Below are 24512 nucleotides of genomic sequence, written 5' to 3' on the forward strand. Positions count from 1 at the left end.
GTTATTGGATTAGTATAGTAAAAAAAAATTCTAGTAAAAAAAAAAATCAAGTACCATGTGATTTCAATCAAAAAAAAATGAACTCAATAAAAAATAAACTTTTAGACTACGAGGCCAAGTTAGTGGGTATCAGAAGAGGAGGGGGTAGGGAAACAGGATAAATTGGGGGGAAGGAATCAATAGCATGAAGGGAATCTGGACATGTGGTGGTGAATATTATGTAGCATAAAGAAATGATGATTCCGTACACCTAAGACTTACATAATGCTATAATGTAACATTACTCAATAAAAAAAGAATGAAATTCTATGAAATACCTACATGTAAACAGTTGACAAAACTGGATCCAGGGGAAGTTAGTGGTGCCAGAGAATAAGGAAAAATATGGGCATGTTAATAATCAATAGAGAACTAAGCTAAAATAAGAGGACTATTGTTTCTCATCATTAGGTCACCACTGGTGGAGCAGGTCTGCTGGAGTGAAGTGTGGGGGAGACCTACAGGAGGGATGGAGGGTGAGGACTCAAGGCAATACAATTACGACAGCAGATATAAACTGTTCTTAGGAAGCTCGTGTAAAAAGGGAAATGAGAGAGAGGAAAACAGACGCTGGACTGGGAAATTGCATGTAGGTGATTTAGACAAGTCAGAGGGAAGACTGACCTGGCCTGTGCAACCCAAAAGCAACATTCCTTTACCCTCACCTGGGGTTCACCTTTGACAGTTTTATGTTCTGTATCTCAAAGACCTTCTTGTGAAAATGCCACCAAACATGTAACTGATTGAATGCAGGAATTGGGGGCCTGGCATCAGAAAACTATACATTCTGTGCTGTCATGTTTCTCCACATTTCAGTGAGCTGACTGCTACGTGACCCTTCCCTGCTCACTTTTGTTTTTTTTTAAAGATTTATTTATTTATACAAGAACCGGGGTACAGGCCAGATGTGCGGAAGGGTGAGAGGATTCACCAGAGACAGAGTGGGGAGCAGAACAGGCAAATTGACTGAAATCCACTGCTGAGGGGAGCAGAGGGTGAGGCAGGAGAGGTCTGCTGCGTCATGTGGGTTGCTCCCTAGCCAGCTGGGGGATCAAACTCATGCTGCAGTGGCTACAGACAGCTTCATAGGTTGCTTCTTAACCACTTGCACCACCAGGAAGGCCCAAGGCATCACGTCTTTGATTTAAAAGGATTGTATAATGACAAGCAAAACATTATCTGCTTGCCGAATCATCATGTATGTGGACAAGATGGTTCCTGGGAAGGCTGCCAGCGTGTATTCAGCCAGGAAATCTCTGACAAGAGCTCCACTGATAAGAGATGCCTTATTCTCCTTAATAATACCCAAAAAATATTCTTTCTTTTTTTTTTTTTTTTTGGTGTGTGTGGGACCCTCGCCTGTGGCCGGGGAACGAACTGGCGCTGCAGAGGCTGTGGGCAGCCTCACAGCCCAGTGCTCAACCACTGTACCACCAGGGGAGGCCCAACAAAAAATATTCTTTAACAATTCCCGTGATCTATATACTATCTGTGGATGTTTTCAATTCCCGAAGCTTTGTTAACAGTGATGAGTTAGTCTCATGAGATAAACACCACTATTTCCTGTCAGGTCTTTGTGTGGCCAAAGCCAGTCATGGACTCCCTGTCGACACTGGATTGGGCCAGTCTCCTCATCCATCCAATCTCTCCATCCACCCAGTCTCCCCAACCTGTCTTTCCACCCCTCTCCTCCACTGCTCTGGAGAACTTACTTCTGTGCCCTCAATGGGGAACAATCGTTTGGCCCTCCAGGCTCTCCAGGTTTCTTCCCTCATAACTCGTCTCACACTGTGTGCTGGGCAAACTGTCCAGTGCTGGGAAAATACTATGGAGCAAAATGTCCTGGGTTTGCTGCCTTCACAGAGACTGCAGTGGAAGAAGCGGTAATTACACAAGCTCAAATGACTGCACCTTGATGACCCTTGAGAATTTCTGGGGTCACGAGAGTTTGGAAGAAGGTCTTGAAGCTAGTCAAGCAGGTCACAAGAGGCTTCCCCCAGGAAGTAAGCAGAGATCTTTCGACTGAATGAGTTTGGAAAAGAGAGGAGACCACGGGACAGTGAATAAGGGAATCACAGCATTTCTCAGTGGTGTGGAGAAGGCCTGCTTGGGTGCAGAGAACAGCGGCTAAGGGTGCGATCTAAAGAGGAGAGGAAGACCAGGCTTGGGGAGATATCTGTCCTTTGTCACAGAAGCCTGGCAGGCCACCGACATTTAAGTCCAGGTGTCTCGTGATTAAAAAAGCAAAACAAAACAAAAAAAACCCCTACATTTTGAAAACAGCCAAAATTCATCCTAGGCTTTACATATATTAACCCTCACAATCACATAAAATAGGTTATTTCTATTTTCAAGGTCAGAAAACAAAAAGCATGGCGAATTAAAGTTACAAGCTGAGGTTACACAAAATCACAGAGAAGTGAAAATAAGCCCAGTCTTATTCAAGTTGTGGTCCTCCTGACCATCATATAATCCAACCTGGTGATTTATCAATTTATAGCTCATTAAACCAAGCTGGAGAGCACAAGGAGGGAGAACAGACTCCTGTTATTCTCTACCTCTTGTGATGCCATTTCTTTATTCTGAGTCCTCTCAGCACATCTGTCACATTTTCTCTGACAGCATAAACGTGCCTGTCCTCATGTTACTGCAAGTTCTGTAGAGCACCAGTGGTTCTCCCGTCTCAGACTATGAATTCACATTGGATCAGCACCTGTGAAGTCTGCAGAGTTTGTACCATTACTCAAAATTTAAAGGAAATCAGTAGGTTTTTCTCGTGGTAATGACCTTTGGAAAGTCACCAAGTACAAAAGGTGGTGGTTTCAACATAGTAAGAAGGTTTGCACTGACTGAGTGTAAAAAATTAACAGTTACAAAGTAATTTTAATAAAGCTCAATTTATTCAATATTTTAATAGAAATTATAGGTGCAGGGCATCCCTGGTGGCTCAGGGGGTTAAGCACAGCGCTGTGAAGCTATCTGCAGCCTCCACAGCACGAGTTCAATCCCCGGAAGGCCGGGGAGCTACCCACATGGCGCAGCAGACCTCTCCTGTCTCGCCCGCTGCTCCCCTCAGCATGTTTTCAGTCGATCTGCCTGTTCTGTTCCCTGCTCCATCTCTGGTGAATCCTCTCACCCCCTGCACATCTGGCCTGTACGCCAGTTCTTGTATGCATAAATAAATAAATCTTTTTAAAAAGTATAGGTGCAGCAAGTTATTTCTTTGTAATACAATGTTATTAATAGTAAATCATTGGTTGATTTTCTTGTTGTTAATAATCTTTCTTGACTAATAAAGCTCTATTTGACACCTATGTTTTTTACTGATTCATGATTTCCAACAGTTTGGAAACCACTACAATTTAACCAATACAATCCTTTGGCAAATGTGAAGAAATCATATCTAATAGCATCAAATCTTTTATTTAAAAAATAAGCTTAGGTAGGGCCTCCCCTGGTGGCGCAGCGGTTGAGCACTGGGCTGCGAAGCTGCCCGCAGCCTCTGCAGCACTGGTTCGATCCCCGGCTACCAGCGAGGGTCCCACATGGCGCGCAGACCTCTCCTGTCTCGCCTGCTGCTCCCCTCAGCAGTGTATTTCGTCACTCTGCCTGTTCTGTTCCCCGCTATGGCTCTGGTGAATTCTCACCCTCCCACACTTCTGACTGTACCCAGTACTTGTATAAATAAATAAATCTAAAATAATAATAATAATAATACGCTTAGGTAAAGTGATAACTTCTAGACCTAAAGTAAACTAGGCAGCAGGTGCTCTCAAAATTCCCATATGCCTTTCCAGTAAGGAATCTTATTTGGGAGGGCCCTATGGTTTTTTTTTTTTTTTTTTTTTTAGATGACATCGATTTACAATGCTGCATATGATTTAGAGGTATAAGACCCTTCCCTTTTGTAATATTCCCAGTTCATAGTTTTTCCCAAACACAATTCTATAAAGATTACTAACTGCCTATGGGAGTCAGAATTCACAAAAAGTAGCAGTGTGAGACAACAGTGTTTTTTCTGCACTTTCCTGAACAACCTCATTATCTCTCACTTTTTAACAAAAGATTTTCTGAAACATTGATTTTTTTAAAGCAAATACTGTTTCCTGCTTTTCTATACACATATTTTACTAAATTTGGAAAGCACAGCAAAGTAAATATTTCCGATTTCTCAGATGACTCCAAAAGTAAAAAAGATGAACATTCTTCAGTCTTTTTTTCTATCATAGTAGATAATTGTAGTTTAAAATTGAATAATCTGTGTTATCATTTTCCATTTAATATATTTTAAGCATTGAAATAGGACACTGAACATTATGATCAAGTTCGATTTACAAAAATTCCCTTATTTTTTTAAAAAGATTTATTTTATTTATACAAGAACTGGGGTACAGGCCAGATGTGCAGGAGGGTGAGAGGATTCACCAGACAGAACGTGGAACAGAACAGGCAGACTGACTGAAATATACTGCTGAGGGGAGCAGTGGACGAGACAGGAGAGGTCTGCCACGCGATGTGGGTATCTCGCCAGCCAGCCAGAATGAAGCCAGGATGCAGAGGCTGCAGACAGCTTCACAGTGCTGCGCTCAACTGCCTGCACCACCAGGGGAGGCCCTATAAAAATTCCCTTATAACTAATCTAAGTCCCTTAGAGCAAATGGAAAGCCCCAAACTACCAACATCTTCTCACAAGTCTGTGCTAAGAATTGAGATGAGTTTATATCCAAATTAACATGTCATTTGAAAAGCATGTAACTGTGTTTTGAAATGTGTGTGTGTGTGCTATTCCAATTTTATCAACATTTCAAGGTGTTTTTCTTCAATTTCAGCTCATAGTAAATTCCCTGTCTTCCTTTATGGGCATTTTCCAACTCACTGATCAAATATCCCTAAAGCTAGTGGCAAATTGTCCTTAGCCCTGTCACTAGTAAGCCTAAAACTGAAGAACTGACCAAATGACTCACTCTGTGCACAAATACAAGACCACTGGGCACTAGCCTGGGCTTCAGCCCCTGAAGGTGAAGGTCATGGTCACATGGAAAAGGGATCCATGGGGTGGCAAATGTGAATTTCACATTCAAATGTCTGTATGTAGATACAAAGTGAAAGGAGATATTCCCTCTCCTTATTCTGCTACCTTATTCTGCTCTCCCTGCCCCCATCATAATAATAATTAGGCTATCTTATTCTGCTCTCCCTGCCCCCATCATCATAATAATTTTTTTTAAAATTCAGAGAATCACTTTTTGAATCTCATAAGATCTAATTTATCTTTATTATATAATATCAACACAATGTGGTATCTTCCAGTTTTACAATATTTCAATTTTCTTTTTTTTTTTTTTTTTGTTTATACATGCACTGGGTACAGTCAGAAGCGCGGGAGGGTGAGAGAGTTCACCAGAGCCAGAGCGGGGAGCAGAGCAGGCAGAAGGACCGAAGTACACTGCTGAGGGGAGCAGCGGGCGGCAGGAGAGGTCTGCGCGCCATGTGGGACCCTCCTCTGGTGGCCGGTGAGCAGCCGGGGATCGAACCGGCGCCGCAGAGGCTGCGGGCAGCTTCGCAACCCAACGTTCAACCGCTGCGCCACCGGGGAGGCCCACAATATTTCAATTTTCATTGTGTAATTCTGTCATCTCACTCTCACTTCTATGCCTCTCTCCTCTCCTGGGCCAGGAAATAACATAACAAAATTGAGGAAGAATCAGACCTGAGTGATGTGACCCTAGTGATCCAGGTGTTAACACAAACAGAATGTGAACCATGGTGGAGTAGGGATAACATCACATTTTCAATACAATTTGAGTATCATGAGATGATAAAGTAATATCTATTTTTATTCAGTGTTATGCAAAGTGCGACCTGTGCACAATGCCTGTACTTGAATTGTTACCTGTTCTCAACAAGTAGAGACACAAAGTAAGCTTCTAGAATAGACACCTGGAGTGGTATGACATTGCCATGATACCTAGAAGCATGTAGCAAACATACAGGAATATTGAAAAAAGACTGTAATGGTTCAGAGATCACTGATTTACTCAAACCCATTCTTATGAAATGTGAAGAAATCAGAACTTAAAACTGATAGTACATAATCTGTTGTTCTGGCATATACCTCCCACCTAAACTCTACAAATTACATTTACTCTACATTTTCTTTCACATATCAGTCGCTTCCATCAAACTAAATTATTCTGTGATGCATTTCAGAGTATGTCAAATACATGGTTTTAAAATTTTAAACAAATCCACAATGAATAATAAAGTAAATAGTGGTTCTTGGATGCAGATACATCAAAAGTAACTTTCTTTAAAGAAATGGATGTTAACATAGACACAGAGGTTGGAAGAAGACATTTTTAAAACCCAAATCTTTCTTTCCATACTACAATCTAGGACACCAGGAAGCAAGCTACTACCCTTTCTTCTTCTAACCTTACACAACATGAATTTTAAGGATAGCAAGTTATTTACTCTTGATAAACCAGGCCTACAGCAGAGAAAACAGTTCCAAAATGAAAATAAGGACATTTCTGGAAAGTAAAGTCAATCTTAAGAGCACACATTCTATTAAGACAAAAATCAAGCCAAAACTTGACTCTATTTTCCTGGCCTAGAGAGGCTCTCAATAGATATTTGAACTGTCTAGTTTATGCCTTGCAATTATTTATTCTTCACACCTTGTAGTTATTTATTTTTCCACCAGATGGCAACTATACCTGGAATAACAATGCTGTTTTCTAATCTCAGCATCTGATTTTCAGGAAGGTGAAGGCCATCAAAGGTAGAAATCAATCCAATCACCCTTCCAGAGCCTGAATTCCCTCACCACCATTAAAACAACATCCAAACATCAAATTCCTTTAGGGAAGAGAAGTTGTTCTGAGGCAATAATCTAGGTATGTACAGGACCTGCTACTAGCAAGTTGTTTCCAGGTGACAACATTCTCCCTCTGGCTGTCATTTTCTCTGGTTCTGATGCCTGTAACAGCAAAGGAAAATTCTAAGTTCTTCCCATTCTACAGAGAACAATGGCAGCTAACTGTCTTCGCCCTCCTGGTGAAACACTCCTGGAATGTCAGGACAAACCTGGATTTGCACACGCTCTATTTTTTTCTTTATGCTTCTACTAAGGGCCCTCATTCCCTTCAAGACTTTTTCTTTTTGGTGAGGCTCCTCTATTTAAAATTGCAACTCTGCCTCCCACAGCTCCCCTGCTATTGTTTTATTTTTCTCCATAGCACTTATAATTCTTTAACCTATTATATATTTATTTTCTTCCCACTAGAAAGTAAGCTCCAGGGAGCAATGTGACTTGTAGGGGTCACTGCTACATTTGCAGGGCAATGAATATTTATTGAATGAATGATTAATCCATGAACCTACAAATATGGATAAATTGTCTCTCAAAAAAAAAAAAAAGCAAAGTAACTCCATTGACAGAAGCAATACGTTGTCACACACAGCTGATACCATGCACCCTCCATGCCCTGCTTACATGCCCATGACCCTCTCACACTTATTTTCAGCACTCTTTTTTTGTGAAAACTTAATGGATTCTTGCTCCAGCATCTACGAAGCTGGTTTCATGGAGCCAAACCTAGGAATTAACATGATTCTCTTCTTCATGTCCCCTATGGTCTGTTTCAGTATATTCAGATCTCTTCAGACCTCTGTGCATAGATCGTGTTAAAAATTACTCTTCCAGAGTATAGCATGGTATTACCCAGTCTATGGTATAAACTCAGTCCTAAGCTGTTTCTGCTTTTTGAGATATATTTCTTCCTTGGAATTCTTAGATTGCATAAAAGCTTGTTTTCTTCATGGGCACAGTGATAATGATGGTGGTAGATTAACCAGAACAGGGAGAGGAAGGAGGTAGAATGTGTATCACATGCCATGCATCAATCAGAGAAGCTGGACACATGAAATGTGCCCAAATGTGCCTATTAACTTTTTATTATACTCACAGCAACTATTGCTGTATTCTTTTAATGCTTTAAGATTCACAATTACCTTCATGCTATTTGCCTCATTACTGTGTGATGCATCCTTTTTTGAAAATGAACTGACCCTCTGAGACAGTAAAGATTTGAACATTTGAATGCCCATCAGACCCCATGGAAGACTTGTTGGAAAAAATAGCTGGAACCCACTGCAGACCTTGGGATAGAGATGGCGAGGGAGGAGATGACAATAAGGGCTGCAGTACATACATACACAGGGTTCTAGTACATGCATACAACAGGTAGAAGTTCATTGTAGGGTAAATGAGTGTCATGTTTTTCTGCCCTCCTGCAATTAGATTGATGACGGATCCCTGCAGTCCTGAATGCATGCCTGATGGCGGGCACCTGGAGTAGGGTATGGGCATACATAGGTGGGTACACCTGGGCTCTCGGGGCTTATAAGGGTGGTGTTGCAGAAGGAGAACCAGCAGAGAAGCAGAGACCACGAAAGAATGCCAGGGAGCCCAGAAAGAGTGGAGATTTGCTGGGGGCTGGGAGGCCTGCCAGCCGCCCAGCCGCCTGGCACCCCTGCCTGCCATGTACCTGGGAAACTCAACAAATGCCTGAAAAAGCCACTGAGGGCTCCAGGACTCCTCCTTCCCCCATCTGCTTGGATCATAGAGATTCTGTACTGTGCCCTTCCTGCCCCTACACTCATTTAATGCTCCCAAAAACTCTAGGTCTGCAGCAGGGCCTAAGAATTTCGCTTTTCTTACATGCTCAGGTGATAATGGTGCTGCTCAGAGAGGCTTCACCCTGGACAAGATAAGAATACATGTCATCTGATGGAAAAGCACAGTGTCATTTCTGACAGACAGTTGTGCCGCTCATGCCTGGGCTAAAAAAGCACCCATAGCAATTGTTGAATGATATCAGACTAGAACTTCATTATGCAAGCGCTACCAGCTCCAGAATCAGCACTTCCTCAATGGAAGCATCTCTCTAGAATTCAGCTTTCTCTTTTCCTTAATCAGACAAGCCCCACAGACATCCTTGCCCACCCACACTCCTCTTTCTGTACTAATCACCTGGAGATCTTTCAAGATTATCACTTCCACCACCCTCCTGCTACTGCTGTCCAATGCTTTAGCTGTGATTTTCTTTGAAGGTTCAAATGTGCAGAGAATACTGGAGCTAGCTTACTACTTTCTCCTCAAAACCTTGGTTTACTGAGCTAATTGTAGTGTAGTCAAGGCAGTGAGTATGGAACCAGAACCAGGACAAATGTCAAGTACAGGATTTATATGTTGGCTGTCTAGCTTTGAGCAAGTTACCTAGCCTCCCAGGGGAACTCAATTTCCTCATCTACCTCAGAGTTTTTGTTAGGATTAAATGCTACCTGTTAGGTGCACATAATACATTGTAGCTATTATCACCAACAACCTCTCCAACCCTGTTACAATCTCCAGCTTCACTCAGACGCTAAGTGGTAGGACAAAAAAAAAAAGCCACCCCATTTACAGTGGGTATACTGCAAAATCAGGGGGTTCATAATAGTTACAATGTAAGTTATGTAATAGTGAATCACTCACTTATCAATAAAAACAAATGGTGGGTTGTTTTTGTACCTAAATTACAATTAAGTACTTACCATGCATCAAGCCTTTTGCTACATTAATATACACCAATATTTTCAGCTGTGTGATCACATACAAGTCCTTTGTGTTCCTCAAAGTCTACATACTCAAATTTGAACTCCTACCCAAGTCCGCTTCATCTCTCTGTATGTCTTCCTCACTTAATGGCCAAGAAATAATCCTGACTCAATTCTTCCTGACCAATACTCTCTCTCTTCTACATCCAATGTGGTACTAATCTGAGGTGAAGGTTATGGGTATAAGGAACATTTACATCAGTTATTAGTTGGATCCCTAAAAAAAATGACATAGAAAACTCATCTCCACAAATGAAATCATCAAACAGCATATGATCTTGGGGGTAACCCACCATATAGTCACCTTAGTCTTAGTTTATATTTCCAACTTTTCACTCCAAGATTATCATTTCAACAGCCTCCAGAATTCCCTGCCTTTATCCTTGACCAAAATTCTACATGACACTCAAACCTCTTTTTAAAAAATACTTCTGTTCGCTGTTCTCGCCATGCAAATTGCCCTTCTTCCCAAACTGGTAGTGATACCATTTCAAGTATTATTTCCTTTTTTAAAATGCTGCTTGCTTCTCCAGCTGAAACCCATTCTTTCATAGTCCAGAGCCTTTATCAATTCCTCTCCACGAAATGGAACCCACTATATCTTAATATTTAGATTTCTAGTTAAACATTTTCAGTGAAGTGAAAACAAGTCAATTTGAAGGCAGCTGGGAATGAAGCATTGGCTCCTCAGAACAGCACCAAGGTGTAGCTTCTCAACCTTGTCTGCACACTAGAATTACCAAAGCGACTGAAGTTTCTGAGGCCTAGGTTCCAGCACAGAGCTCGTAGTTGCAAGTCTGGGCACTGAACTTTTTCAAAGTTTTCTGGGTGACTGCAGTGCAGCTGCGGCTGAGAAGTAGTGTTATATGGGGACTACAGGAGGGAGTAGAGATTGATAAGGGATTTTTAGGCAGAAATAACAATCTGGTAGAAGTTGGATAAACATTTCAATGAACCAGAAACAGGTTTTACAACAGTGAGGAGTGGAAGTATCAAAAACAGAGCAGGAATGACTCGGGGTGGAAAAACAATCCTGCAGAAAAAGTCGAGGTAGTCAGGATTCAATGGAACTTGGTAGAATAAAACTTCAGCTTACTCCTGGGTCTTGACTGAGGTTAGAAAAGATGACATGGGCTGAGAATGGATGCTTAAGGGTTAGCTCAGCTTGGAGCAAGAACAAAGTGCAAGTGGAAGAGGTGTATCCCGAGAGCAATTCTGGCAAAGATGCTGTAGGCTGGGAAACTTTCAAAGATGACATAACTTGGAGTGTGGCAACAATAGTGTATTCACTGTTGCAGGTGTAGAGAGTGTGAAGACTGAGGTGCCCTGATCAGCAATGATGTGGGAAGTTCATGCAGCTGGGGAAATCAAATCATCAAGGAACTAGCTTAAGAGGTCCAACAAAGACCAAAGCATGACTGTGGAGAGAGGTGCTATGAGCTGTAGCGTAGCTGAGATAAAGACTGTGATGGGACAACTAACACCTGTGCATAGGGAGCAACTCATCTCTGCATACATGACCCCACTCCCCAAAAGAGCCCTTGTCATATAGAAAAACTAGATACATATTTTTAGGTATTTCGGTGCTGGTAACTGCAATAACATATTTTTATTTTTCATCACTAAGCCCTGAACATTAAGAAATTAATGTAGAACCAAATAAACAAAATACAAAAGACTGGTACTGATAATAAGTAGTGGGGCAGGAACATGGAGTCATTATTAAATGTTACTCCTTCAGAACATCAACCCATGAAATGCTTCTCTTTTTCTTTCATCACTTCTCCAAAATCTGATCCCCACCCTCCCACCCCCCTTGTTCCTTATACGCTCCTTTAAAACTAGTGAATTTGTAGAAGAGAACACTAATTGGACACTCAGCTAAAATCAAAATGCCAGATCCGTGGCTCAGTAAACCCTTTGTAGAATGTACATTTTTGCCAACAAAATGGCTGGCCAACATCTCTCCAAAGGACAATCACATTACCTCATGCGAAAACAATGATTACAAAAGAAAACACAAAACTCCCATTCACGGGAAACCAATGATAAAATAACAAAACTTGTCAGTTGGGGCAGGGAGAGGGGTGCTGAAGGAAAAGTGCCAGCTAGTATTCTATAGACATTTTCCAACAACAAAGAACAAATTACTTTGTAATAATTCTACAGTAAGAAACAGTGTAGTGTGCACTGAAGTTGATGCATAGTTCTACCTAGAGCATTGCCCAATCAGGGCTAAAATGTTTCAGAATTATTTCAAGATTAAGCCTAATTTATCCTAGCAACAGAGAAAAAAGCTTATTTTTAATAAGCAACATCCACCCCCTACTCTGTAAGGGGACAGAAAGGGATAGGGAGAAAATCAAAATTTTTTTATCAGAGAAAGCAAAAATATATACAAATGGAAATCCATGATGCCACTGGTATTAGAGTCAAATAACTAACATTTCAGTCCCATATCATTATGGTAAAATATAGTAACATCACTGGATATAAAAGAAAATGGCATAGCCCACGGAATAGGTAAAAGTCTACCACAATGAATAATATCTAACATTCAACACAGTGAAGCTATTTCCAGAACCTGGTTATTAAACCCAGAGTAAAAGAAGTTTATTGATCTGTTTACAACATTGTAAAGACAAGGATTAAAAGTGCTGCTTTGTTCTGACGTAAGAAACAGCTCTGGGAAGTACTGGGTCCTCTGCCTGCTCCCTGGTAGATGCTCGGTTAGGATATTTCCCCAGCTCATGCACTTGCCTGTTCCTTCCCTGCCTCATAGATTCTAAACACCCTTTGGAAAACATCCACTGGAAATTCTCAAATCAAGACAATAAGCACACTGTTAATTGCCCACCTAATTATAAAAATGCATATATACTAATATCTTCCATGTGAGGGTAACTCACGTCTAAGGTGGATAATGATGAACAAAGGACAGGAAAAGATACCAAAGAATGTGTAGAGGAAGAAAAAAAACAGGACACAGTGTCAGCGTGAAGACCAAGTGACCAGGCCGAGGTCAATCGTGTACCCACATGGATTTGCTGCAATGATCCCAGGATGCTGGGCTGGGGATTGCCAGCACCGCCAGATGGATTCACTTCCATGGCTGACGACTCTTGGGCAAGGAGCAGAAGTCATTCCACTTTAGCTGCTAGGGATACCAAAGTGGCCAGTCTAAGCAGGACAGCTTATCCTGGCTTAGGAGCAGATTCCACCAGGAATAGCTCTCATAGGGTCCTCAATGTCCTCTCTCTCCAATGTGACCATTGGTCCCTCAGGGAATGATTTTGCTTTCCCAGGGTAAACTCACAAAGTTGTTCAGTGTCCCTGCTTAATCCTCCAGGAGCCCTCATGCTCTGCGGGTTCTTCCAAGGAGCAGCTCCTGTGATAACTGAGTCAATACCTCCCCAGGGCTGGCGGTGAAGTCTGTGTATACAAAGCAGACATCACCCCCACTTGGCCATCTGCCTAGTTGTTGTGTCCTGACCCTCCTGCTCTTCAATGGGCATCCCTTGTCCTCTAAATAGTCTTGCTTGGTTAGAACCACTACTACCGTCCCTCCATCTCTGAATCCCAGTATCATCAGCCCTGAACAACTCACAAAATTCCTCAACAGAACTCTAAGGTTGCACAGAAATTCACAGTCTGGAAGAGTGCCAGGTTCCTTATTAAATCATGCATACTAAATTGTAATGGTAAATTCTAGGTAAAAGTTAATTTTATATTTTGTCAAAGTGATTTAGGATGAAAAATTTCAGTTCCCAGTATTGTATATCACAGGGATAAACTCCGCAGCTTTTCTAATTAACACGTCATAGCCACATTATGTAAAAGGTAGTTATCATTCATTTATTCATTCAAAAATAGTGTGCTGGCATTTTGCTAGGTTCTGGGAATATAGTGAACAAAACAAACAACTCTAAACTGGCATCGTAATAACTTCTACACTGATATTTACCTCCAAAATAATCTGGCATACTTTCAACATTTTATTTCATGGCAAAAGATAAATTGGGGAGATGGGTGGAATAAAGAGAAAATAAATATCCCATGAATGAGATGTCATAGGAATTCTTTATCATTTAAGTCTTTATAAAGATTATTAACAATTATGGGTAATACTGGACACTAAAATATGCACTCTTCACTTAAACTTGCACTTTACTTTCAAAATTGCTACGACTTGAGGCCTCCTTAGTTGCGCAAGGGTTTAAGATGCAACCTATGAGGCAATCTGAAGCCACTGCAGTGCAAGATCGATCCTCTGGCTGGCCAGGGAGCAACCCATATGGTGCAGCAGACCTCTCCTGTCTCGCCCGCTGCTCCTCTCAGCAGTGTATTTCAGTCAATCCACCTGTTCTGTTCCCCACTCTGTCACTCGTGAATCCTCTCACCTTCCACACCTCTGGCCTGTACCCCAGTTCTTGTATGTATAAATAATCTTTAAAAAAAAAACACCAAAATTGCTATGACTATGCATATGCAGATAACAAACATACCAAAAACTGCTTGAACAGACTGTTTAAAAGCAAGAGTAATGGGATCCTATACAGCAAAATTTTCATGGCAAGAATGAGGAAAACAAAACAGCACAATGACTTAAAGTTAGTATATTACATATATAAATACTATAGTGAGTAAATTTTACTTTTCCTAGCACATAAGAACATTTACGTTTTTCAAAGTTAATGCAAGTTTCTCCATTATAAGGAACATGGAAATATTTTAACAAGTTTTTACCAAAAATATAAACCAATATATGTACAAAAAACAATTAGGGGAAAAGCTTGTCTTTGGTTTTAATATGCATGTGTGCACAAAAATACATACTCACAGGAGGAATAAACACTGATTTAAAAAAATGACATGTAGCAAAGGTTAAAAAAAAATCCTGCTAGACTTTTTTTTGTCTTTGAGGGTTGACAATAAATGTAGAAAATTACTAAAATATCAAAGAAGGACACAAAAACGACACTTCAAACAAACTGTTTGTCAGTATAGGACCTGATTTGACAAACAGGTTTAATCCACTTCCTCAAAGGTCATGCTGTCAAGGTGAAGGATGAACTTCTGCGACTGAATTAGGCTGGTTGTAATCCTGAGAAGTCCTCTGCTCCTCCTCCTCCTCCAAATGAGTCACTTTATCAGATCGTCCGGCAGGAGGAAGATCATGATTTGTCCCCTCTTCACTAGGTAACAAGGTCCCAGGTAATTCATTCGACATCAGAAGTTGCAAAGGTACAGTTCCATGTTCAACATCCACTTTAATCCCCAAAGCTTTAAGAATATCACATTTGCACATGGGACATGTCCCATGTGCTAAAATCCAGGGGTCAATGCAACTCTTGTGGAAAAAGTGTTTACAAGTCAGAATGCGAACCATATCATTAGGCTGGTAGAGCTCAAAACAAATGACACAGCTATCACCGTTTGGATTTACTTCCACGTCCCCCTCTTTCAGTACCCGAAGCTGGAGCTGGTTGAATGCTTTCTTGAGATCTACTGTCAGTTGCTGCCATCTCCTGTTCTGAATCCTTGCTACCCAAAATCTTCGAATATGGTAAAAGATGAAATATGCTATGGTAGCAGTTGTGACAATCACAAAAGAGGCAAAATAGTGATTCATCCAGAGGATGTGTCTTCTCCCCACCTCAACCACGACTGTCACGTGAACACCCATCTTAATTAAAGTCAAAATCTGCTTGCCTTCTAAGTTGCTAATCATCACCACCACGATGTCTTCAAAGGCCTGATGTGAGATGGGGAAAACCTGTTTGCCGGTTCCTGCAAAGTTATAGATGATCACGCCACTGGCCCCCTTCGCAATGGCCACCTTAATTTTCTGCGTGAAGGTACAACCTCCCCGTTCAACAAGTGCTAGCCATGCCTCTGAGATCTTCGATCTGTTGAAACTGGTGTTCGGACTACATGCATTTTGAATTTCCCCCCCTGGTGGCACAATCACTCCGACGACTCTCTTCAAAGCAGAGCTTCTTCCAAACACTCCAGTCTCCCCCAGCTCTGACCGCACGCGATTATAAGCGTGAAATGATATGTTCATATACGCAGTCCAAACCGCGCCGGCTCTGCAAGAGCTCTGACTAAGAAGCCAGAGGAAACTCAACTTCAGAAGCCAACAAGCTACAGTGCTGTTTCTCTGAGTGCCAACCTTGAGGAGATTCATCTCTCTCTTTGCCTAGTGACTGAAGGAAGAACCCAACAAAGAGATGTGGTTGCCACATCTGTTGACCATCAATTTCAAATAACAAGAAGAAAATCTTCTGGGTGAAAACAATTTCCACTGTCTTTCAGCATTTTTTGGTAAGAAGTTCTTAAAGGCGTCTTATGGGTTTTAGATGTTTTATTAGAGAGAGAAAGAGAAAAACTTTAGTTGAAAAAAAATTCCAGTCTCCCTACTGTATTTCTAGACTCTGCTTAGTGCTGGGTGATGTGATTGTGACATAGAGAAGAGTGTAGACAATTAGGTAAGAGCTCACTGCAGGCTGTACATTTATTGGCTTAGAAGTTTCAAATGTTGTTATGGGTGATTTCTGTGATGTTATAAGATGCAACCAATTCCTGAACGATGAGTAATGTTAACAAGTATAACAAGCTAAAATTTACATACGAAATTCAAATAACGCATGCATTTTAGAATCTGAAAGTATGTACGAGAAAACCATGTTATTTTTATTCACAGAAAGTAAAGAAAATAATTTCAATAAAATGGCAAGTTTTAAAAAAAATGATTAAAAATAAGTATTATGACCAAATGATCCATTTTAAGTTCGGATATGGTCACAGTATGAATTGACTAATTATGTAAACCACTGTACTGAATTTAGTAAAGCTTGCTCAGAAGTTTGATGGTTCGGTTTAGTTTTGATTTATTTTTTAAAAGTAGGGTAATGTGTTAAATTACTGCAGTCTCACTTTCTCACTCTAACTACACATAGGGATATCAGGAATGAGAAGACAAATCTCATTTCTTACTCCAGACCTTGACATCTGTTATTAATCCAACAATATTTTCAGAGAAGAAAAGGAAAGGTATAGGGGGAAAGATTAAATATAGCAATACTGGTTTAGAGCAATTCATTTAAAACAAAAATGTAGCTATAGATTATAAAGAGAAAAACTTGAAAGTCCCACTTAAAGTTCATCACTGATAGCAGCAACTATTAAAGGTCATGCTTTAAACAAAATGTTTGCCAAAATCTGCATTCCACATGGAAGATCCCACACACAACTCTGCCTATATTTTTGCTGCACTCATGTCAATGGCACGATGACTTCAAAGCAAAAGAATGACGCGAACACTTTCTTGGGGTTATCTGTCAAGTGTTTCTTATTCACCAGCTAAGAAACCAAGTCAAGGATTTGGACCTAAGGAAAGTGTGCTATGTGGTTGAGTTTCACCAGAACTAAGGGAGCTGTTTGATGTGAATCAATATCATAACTTGAGTCAGAAAAGAGGAAGAGAAACAGGCACTCACTGGCCCAACAAAAAGTGGCATAAAAAATAAGTACGATGTGATACCTTTAACTCACAATGTCTGATTTTCCTTTTCAAAGGTCATTCGGAGGATTTCCTTTAACAAAGACCATTCATCTGATTTTATTTCCACATAACCTATTCATACAGACAACATAGCATACAGCATGTAGACTTACAAATTACGATCTGAGTTGGACATCAATCATTTAGTACCTCATCAACAGACATTTTCATCAAAACAAAAACCCAAATGTTTCCAGGCCTTCATTGTTACACAGGTGTTTACTCATCTTTTAGGAAAGAGGAAGAGGCAAAGAAAGACCAGGGGTCCCATTCAGAAAGATAATTGAAGAATATTTCAACTCAGTATGTTCTACAATATCAAAATATCCCCACAGGACACACACCAAGATTGTGGTAAGAAAAAGAAAGCATATTCTAGGGGTGCTTCTATAAGAGAATTCTGCTACCACAACCAACTCATAGGCTACAAGCGGCTCTGGCAAGCAAAGGTCAGATTCTGCAATGTGGCCTCAAAGGAGACCTATAATGATTTAAAATATTTTTAGTTACATAATCAAAAGTGCTATCATCTAATTATTTAGCATACCATTACCTATTCAAGTCTGTAGCTCTGGAAACCAGATTTCCTGGATATTAGTAAAATCAATTAACCATGGATAATTAAATCAAGATCTAATCCTATAATGAAGTTAATTCAGCAGAGATATTATTAGATATCAAAAATTAAACAAAATATGAAAACAATGAAAATTCATAATTAAAAAGAAACTTCAAAATATCCTAGTTCTCTGTGGAAGCCATACCACAATCATTGTAACCTGAAGATAGACAAATTGTTTGTAACAAATACTAAGTCCTTATTTGAATAAGAGTAAAAACATATAACCATTAAAACTTAATAGAAAAACAAGTTCAAATAGCTGGCCATGATATGAAGTTTTATTTTAAAAACACGAATTTCACCCTCTTTAGTACTTGTATATAGAAGCTGAAGTTGAATTTTCTCTCTACATAGCGTGCTAGAAGAGAATTCATCTAATTTTTATCTTGGAAAAGACTTCAGAATCTTCAGAAGATACTCTGGATTTATTTTTAAGTTTTCAAAATGTCACTCTTGCACATGGGGCAGGTCCTATGAGCTAAAAGCCAGGGGTCAATGCACGCCTTGTGGAAGAAATGTTTGCATGTTAGTATACGCACTACATCCTGGGGCTTGTACATGTCAAAGCAAACGACACAATTGTCTTCGTTTGGCTCCAGTTCCTTGTCTCCTTCTTTGAGCACTCGCAGTTGAAGCTGGCTAATAGCTTTCTTCACATCTGCTTTGATCTGTCTTCGCCTCCTAGTGGAGGAGTCGCGCATTCGCGGTCTCCAGGCACAGTACAAGAAAAGGTAGGCGATGGTGGCGGCCAGGAAGGTAAACAGAGACATGATATAATGGCTCAGCCAGGGCATGTGCATCCGCCCCACCTCAATGATGATGGTCACGTAGATTCCTTTCTGAATCAAGCGCAAAAGTTCCATGCCTTTCAAGTTGCCTATCATCACTGCCACTATGTTTTCTGTTCCCTGGTGAGACATAGGAAAGACTTTGTTGCCCGTACCTGGGTAGTTATATATGATCACTCCATTTGCTCCTTTCTCTGCAGCCACATTGATTTTATGCGTAAAGGTACAGCCTCCTCGTTCAATGAGGGCCAACCATGAGTCTGCCTGTTTGGGTCGGCTGAAGTTGGTCATGGGATTACAAGCATTCTGATTCCATCTCTCAGGGAGCACCACCACACCAGACACTCTTTCCAGAGGAGAATGATTCCCGAACACTCCACTCTCCCCTAATTCTGATATGATCCGATTTCCCACCTGAAAAGTTATGTTCAGGTGGGCTGTCCAAATGGCTTTTCCTTTAGCATCAGGAAGGCTAAGCAGTAGAAAGATGCTGAGTGTCCACAGTCGAGATGAAACACAACTGTGAGTTGAAGGAGTAATTCTAAGTAGGCTCATTCCTCCATTTGCCTATTAACTGACAGACATGAAAAACAAAACATCCACTGTAAAAGAAGGCAAAGCCGTTAGCTTCAATTGTTGGCAATAATTAAAGCACAGAAATGGAAAAGGTCTAAGTGGATCAAAGGTACCTTGCTCCTCCCAGCATATTTATTTTTGGAGGATTATCTTTCTTATGATGAAACAAAATAATAAGAGTTGTTATTAGTACAATGTGATTTCAAAAGAATTATGACTTCTTAATGGGGAAATTGTGACATCAGAGGTAGCTAAACCAATCCAAGAGTTTATATTAGTGTAGTGCAAACTGAAATCCTATTGGCCAAAAAGCTACTAAGCAATGACTTAAGGTAGATAAGAATTTGAATAACCTTTAAAGCAATAAACAGGTAAGATTTTTTCTTAAATCCCTGAGCTTCTTTCCTACATATAGACAGATGAAAGAGCAGCCTAACCACTTTACACTCATTGCTTTTCTATCAGAAAGGCAAAGCAGAAATCATTCATATATTAGTGCATGTAGCTGCTTGTGGTCAGTTCTCATATGCTCCTTAGCTACGCGGCGTGCCACTTAATGGAAAGCAGGAATAAATCATTGTCCTTCTCTTTCAATATTAAATACTTATCCCAGGCCTAAAGATTCAACACAAGGACAATGTAATATATAATGTATATGTATTATATTAACCTGATACATTGCCATCTTGCAAGGCAAATTCAACTTTATTTGCTTAAAGAATTGCTAAGAACTTACTACATATTAAGGCAAATGCTAAGCATGGATTGTACATTGAAGAAATTAGGCATGAGCCTACTCGGTGGACCTTATTATCCAGAAAGGGTAGATTTTAAACAAACGTCTAAAGTATAACTGCAAGTTTACAAAAAGGACTCTGAAGGGAAAGCACTGTGCATGGAGGGAAAGAATAAATGTAAAGGGAAGCCAACTTTAGATTAGGGCTCCAGGCACTGCTCTCAAAGAAAGTGAGATTTGAAAGATAAATGAGAATCATCCAAGCAAAGAGTGAGGTAAGAAGACTTCAGGCAGTGAAAACAGCACTTTCAACGCCTTACAAAGGAAGTAACATGGCACATCCAAGAAGTTGAAAGAATAGGAACCTAAGAAAATGAGAAGGGAGGGTGACAGATGCAAAAAACACTCAAGCACTCAGGATCATGAATATCAGATTGAGGATTCTGAATTATGTTCCTGGAACAAGGGAAACAGACTGAAGCTGGGAAGGTGAGCTAAACATGTTTCAAGATATTCACTTTTTAAAATGTGCACATTGGCAGCAATAAGTGGAAATGGGTGGCAGGAAAAGTATTGGTGAGATGGGCTTATTAGCAAAAGACCACAGTGACTTGGACTCCTAAGAAGCAGATAAACAGACGAGACCAAGTAACCTTCAAGGTTGAATTAACAACCAACTGGTAATGGAAGGGGTAGCAGTGGCAAGAAAAGGATGACTATCGCAAATCACTGTTTTACTTTATTGCTGCAAGCTACAGCATCTTTACTATGTTAAAGACACCTTAATGCTTGCTAGTTTTATTTTAAATCTTTATAGAAAGTATATTTTAGGGAGTTAATTGGCAAAATTTCCACTATTTATTACTATTTATAGGCATCTGCTACGTAACAGGCAGGTCATGAAGTCCCGTGGATACAAAAAGACAGAACCCTGTTTCTCAGAGTACAAAATGGAAATGAACATTTTAAAAAAAATCTTATTTTTTAGTTCTTTAAATGTTTATAGCAGGCCTCCCCTGGTGGTGCAGGCGGTTGAGCTCAGCGCTGTGAAGCTGTCCGCAGCCCCTGCAGCGCCGATTCAATCCCAGCCAGCCGGTGAGGGTCCCACATGGTGCAGCAGACTTCTCCTGTCACTCCTGCTGCTCCCTTCAGCAGTGTATTTTGTCAGTCTGCCTGTTCTGTTCCCTGCTCTGTCTCTGGTGAATCCTCTCACCCTCCCACGCATCTGGCCTGTACCCCGGTTCTTGTATAAATAAATAAATCTTTAAAAAAATGTTTATAGCATAGTGATTTTTAAAATTATAATTTTTATTGAAGTAACATTATAGCATTAGATAAGTTTCAGGTGAACATTATAAAAATCTGTACATTAAGTTAGATTATGGGCAAGCTGGGAGAGAAACCCATCATTTTCTCAAAAGCATTTAACTGTACTTCCTGACCCATAGTGTTTTTGTTAATATTTGCTATTAAAAATAAAATTGGAACAAATCAACACGTGCCATTTATGTAATTTTGTTTAGGCTTTATTCTGTTCACATCTGTCCTGTCATTACACATAGACTTTTACAAGGTTCAAATGGAGTGTCAACTCCTGGCTGACTCTATTAACACTGACAAAGTGAAATCTTACTAAGAAGACAACTTAACATCATATTAAAGACTCTTTGTTAAATTTGTTATTATTTAACATTTGACAATAGAATATTTTAAAAACGTAGCTCTACCTGCACTTTTTTATTTTGCTGATTTTTCAGGGTACAGAGTTTAAACAGTAATCATATTTGGGCTCAAAATGTACCTCTAGAAGCTCCTTTTAAGGTTGAAATGACCAATTTGAAAAATTAATTCATTGTATTTTTCTCCCTATAAAATGAAGTGCTTAAGGATAATGGTAGTTGGAACTCCCTCTTTCTCCCATTTGAGACTTAAAATACACATAGGAGAAATAATCCATTACCTCTAACACAGTGGTTCTCAAGTCAGGGACAATTTTTGCTTCCAAGGGACATTTGGCTATTTCTGGAGTCATTTTTGGTAGACACAATTGGGAGAACTACTAGCCTCTGGTAGGTAGCCAGAGGTGTTGCAAGCATTCTCATATGCATATGACATCCCTTCACAATAACTATCTGGCCCAGAGTAACACTACTAAGTTTACGAGACCCTGCTCCAACAGAAAAGCCTTGGGAGGAGGCACCAGCCCCAAACTCATCTGGTCTGTGGTGGACAATTAGGTCTGAGCTCTGATCATGGTGTGAACTTTTAAATTGGCAGTAAATATATCATAGATGGTGCTCTCAACCCATATCCATTTCCCAGTTTTCTGTGGAACAGAAATAGAGGAGACCCACACAAATGGCCTGTTAGTTCATGAAGCCTGACTACAGACCACACCCATTTTATGAGAACCAGATCTAAAATCTTCTATTCTGGGGCAAGGATGAATAGGAAGGGGGTGGGGAGACTGGCTGACTGAAACTACTACAATCTTTCAGACTATTAATACATAGACTTTCTTTTTAACAGCCAAGTATTTTTTTAAGATTTATTTATTTATACAAGAACAGGGGTACAGGCCAGATGTGCGGGAGGGTGAGAGGATTCACCAGAGACAGAGCGGGGAGCAGAACAGGCAGATTTACTGAAATACACTGCTGAGGGGAGCAGCGGGTGAGGCAGGAGAGGTCTGCCAAGCTATGTGGGTTTCTCTCCGGCCAGGATTCGAACCAGCACTGCAGAGGCTGCAGACATCTTCACAGCACTGTGCTCAACCCGCTGCGCCACCGGGGAGGCCCTTTAACAGCCAACTACTAAAGATTTTTTCATTCTGCTGAAATTTGTAGGTACACTAAAGAGAATTAAAACAAATAATAGGGTTGGTTGATCCAGTGGCTTGAAAATCCTTGTTCCTTCTATCTTGCCATCTGCCTTAAGGATGTTTCCATAAGTTGGCTCTGACCTTGGCTCACATCATGATCTTCTAAGGTGGCTACTGTTGTCATAGGTATGAACAGGCAGGATGACAGAAAACAACCAGAAAGAACAAAGATTTTTCTTCTCTCCCTATCTTTATAAGATCAAGGCATTTTTCCCCAGAATCCTAGCAGACTTCCCTCAATGTCTGTCTGACTAGCAGTTCTTCACAGATCCATGCTTAGTAGAATCCCTGGAAATTAGCAGAATCACCATGATTGACTTAGGTTAATCATGATTGTTCCTGCTGTGGAGAACTTCATCCCTAGTTGAAAACATGGACCTATGAAACATGAGGATAATCATTGCTCCACCACCAAGGGAAAAGGGTATCAACTGGAATGTGAGTAGTTAAACAGACATGACACTGATAGGCTCTAAATTTCTGAGGTTAATCAGAGGAAATGATCATCAACCACAATAAACATGCAAAATGCACTATGCACAAGGTACTGGCATGAATTGGAGCTTAGTAACAGAGGACACATGTGGCCATGTCCTGAAAGAGGTCATCATACAGGTAAGAGAACAGTTATATAAAAATTATGGTATGTTGGGCCTCCCCGGTGGCGCAGCGGTTGAGCGCTGGGTTGCAAAGCTGCCGGCAACCTCTGCGGCGCCAGTTTGATCCCCAGCTGCTCCCCGGCCACCTGAGGAGGATCTCATAAGGCGCGCAGACCTCTCCTGCCGCCCGCTGCTCCCCTCAGCAGTGTACTTCGGTCCTTCTGCCTGCTCTGCTCCCCGCTCTGGCTCTGGTGAATTCTCTCACCCTCCCCCGCTTCTGACTGTATCCAGTGCTTGTATAAACAAAACGAACGAACAAACAAACAAATAAATAAATAAAAAAAAAAAACATGCCTCTATTAAAAAAAAAAAAATTATGGTATGTGCGTATCTATCCTATAGGCTGGAATTAGATTTCCACTAAGGTATATCTTTCATTAAGTCAGGGGACAGGAATCAGCTGATTCTGTCTGCTATTCATCAACCTCTTAAGAACACCCAACTTTAAAAAAAAAAACTACTCTGATAAGAAAAATTGCCAAGTACATTCACTGTCTATTTGATAACATTAAGATGCAGGGAATAATACCAAAGAGGCTTCAATAAATTACCCCACAAGTCAGTTTTCAGGGCAATGCTATTATTAGGTTTTCTAGAAATCCACAACACACTGAATTTGCATTTATGCCTGAACCAAAACTATATAGGTTTTCTGAGAGTAATTAAATGCATCATAATGGGATTTGAGGGGAAAGGACACTGATTTAAGTAGTTTAGTGAGAACAAAAAATCAAATAATGCTAATGATAAATATTTGCTGAAAGAAGACTCTTCATTTGTAAAGATTTTTAAAGCTAAACAATAAATTTTAGCTTAAATTCTTATACTTAACTGCAAATTGGTAAATTCTCATTAGGATTAATGTAGTTCCTCAAAAATTTCTCTAAGTCATCACTATCATTATATATTTTCTCAAATATTTGAAATAAAAGTCTTACATACCAACACACATTTTGTTCAACATTTCTGAACCAAGGAAAC

General features: G+C 40.3%; 3 protein-coding genes across 17 annotated transcripts in view; all 3 read right to left on the minus strand.

The window, feature by feature from the left end:
- CADPS2 (calcium dependent secretion activator 2) overlaps positions 1-24512 on the minus strand; it is a gene marked incomplete at both ends in the record, with an annotated part of 405485 nt that overhangs the window by 264310 nt on the left and 116663 nt on the right. The window lies entirely within an intron of this gene.
- RNF133 (ring finger protein 133) lies at positions 14759-15907 on the minus strand (the record flags this gene model as incomplete). Its single annotated transcript, XM_084230180.1, has 1 exon — positions 14759-15907. The coding sequence occupies exon 1, from the start codon at positions 15890-15892 to the stop codon at positions 14759-14761; it is 1134 nt and encodes a 377-aa protein (XP_084086306.1). The 5' UTR covers positions 15893-15907.
- Positions 18323-19234, minus strand: RNF148 (ring finger protein 148; the record flags this gene model as incomplete). The annotated part of the gene is made up of 1 exon (XM_084230181.1): positions 18323-19234. One exon carries the CDS (start codon positions 19232-19234, stop codon positions 18323-18325), a length of 912 nt encoding a protein of 303 aa, XP_084086307.1.

Source organism: Talpa europaea, assembly GCF_964194135.1.
Source record: "Talpa europaea genome assembly, chromosome: 3".
Classification (NCBI taxonomy): domain Eukaryota; kingdom Metazoa; phylum Chordata; class Mammalia; order Eulipotyphla; family Talpidae; genus Talpa; species Talpa europaea.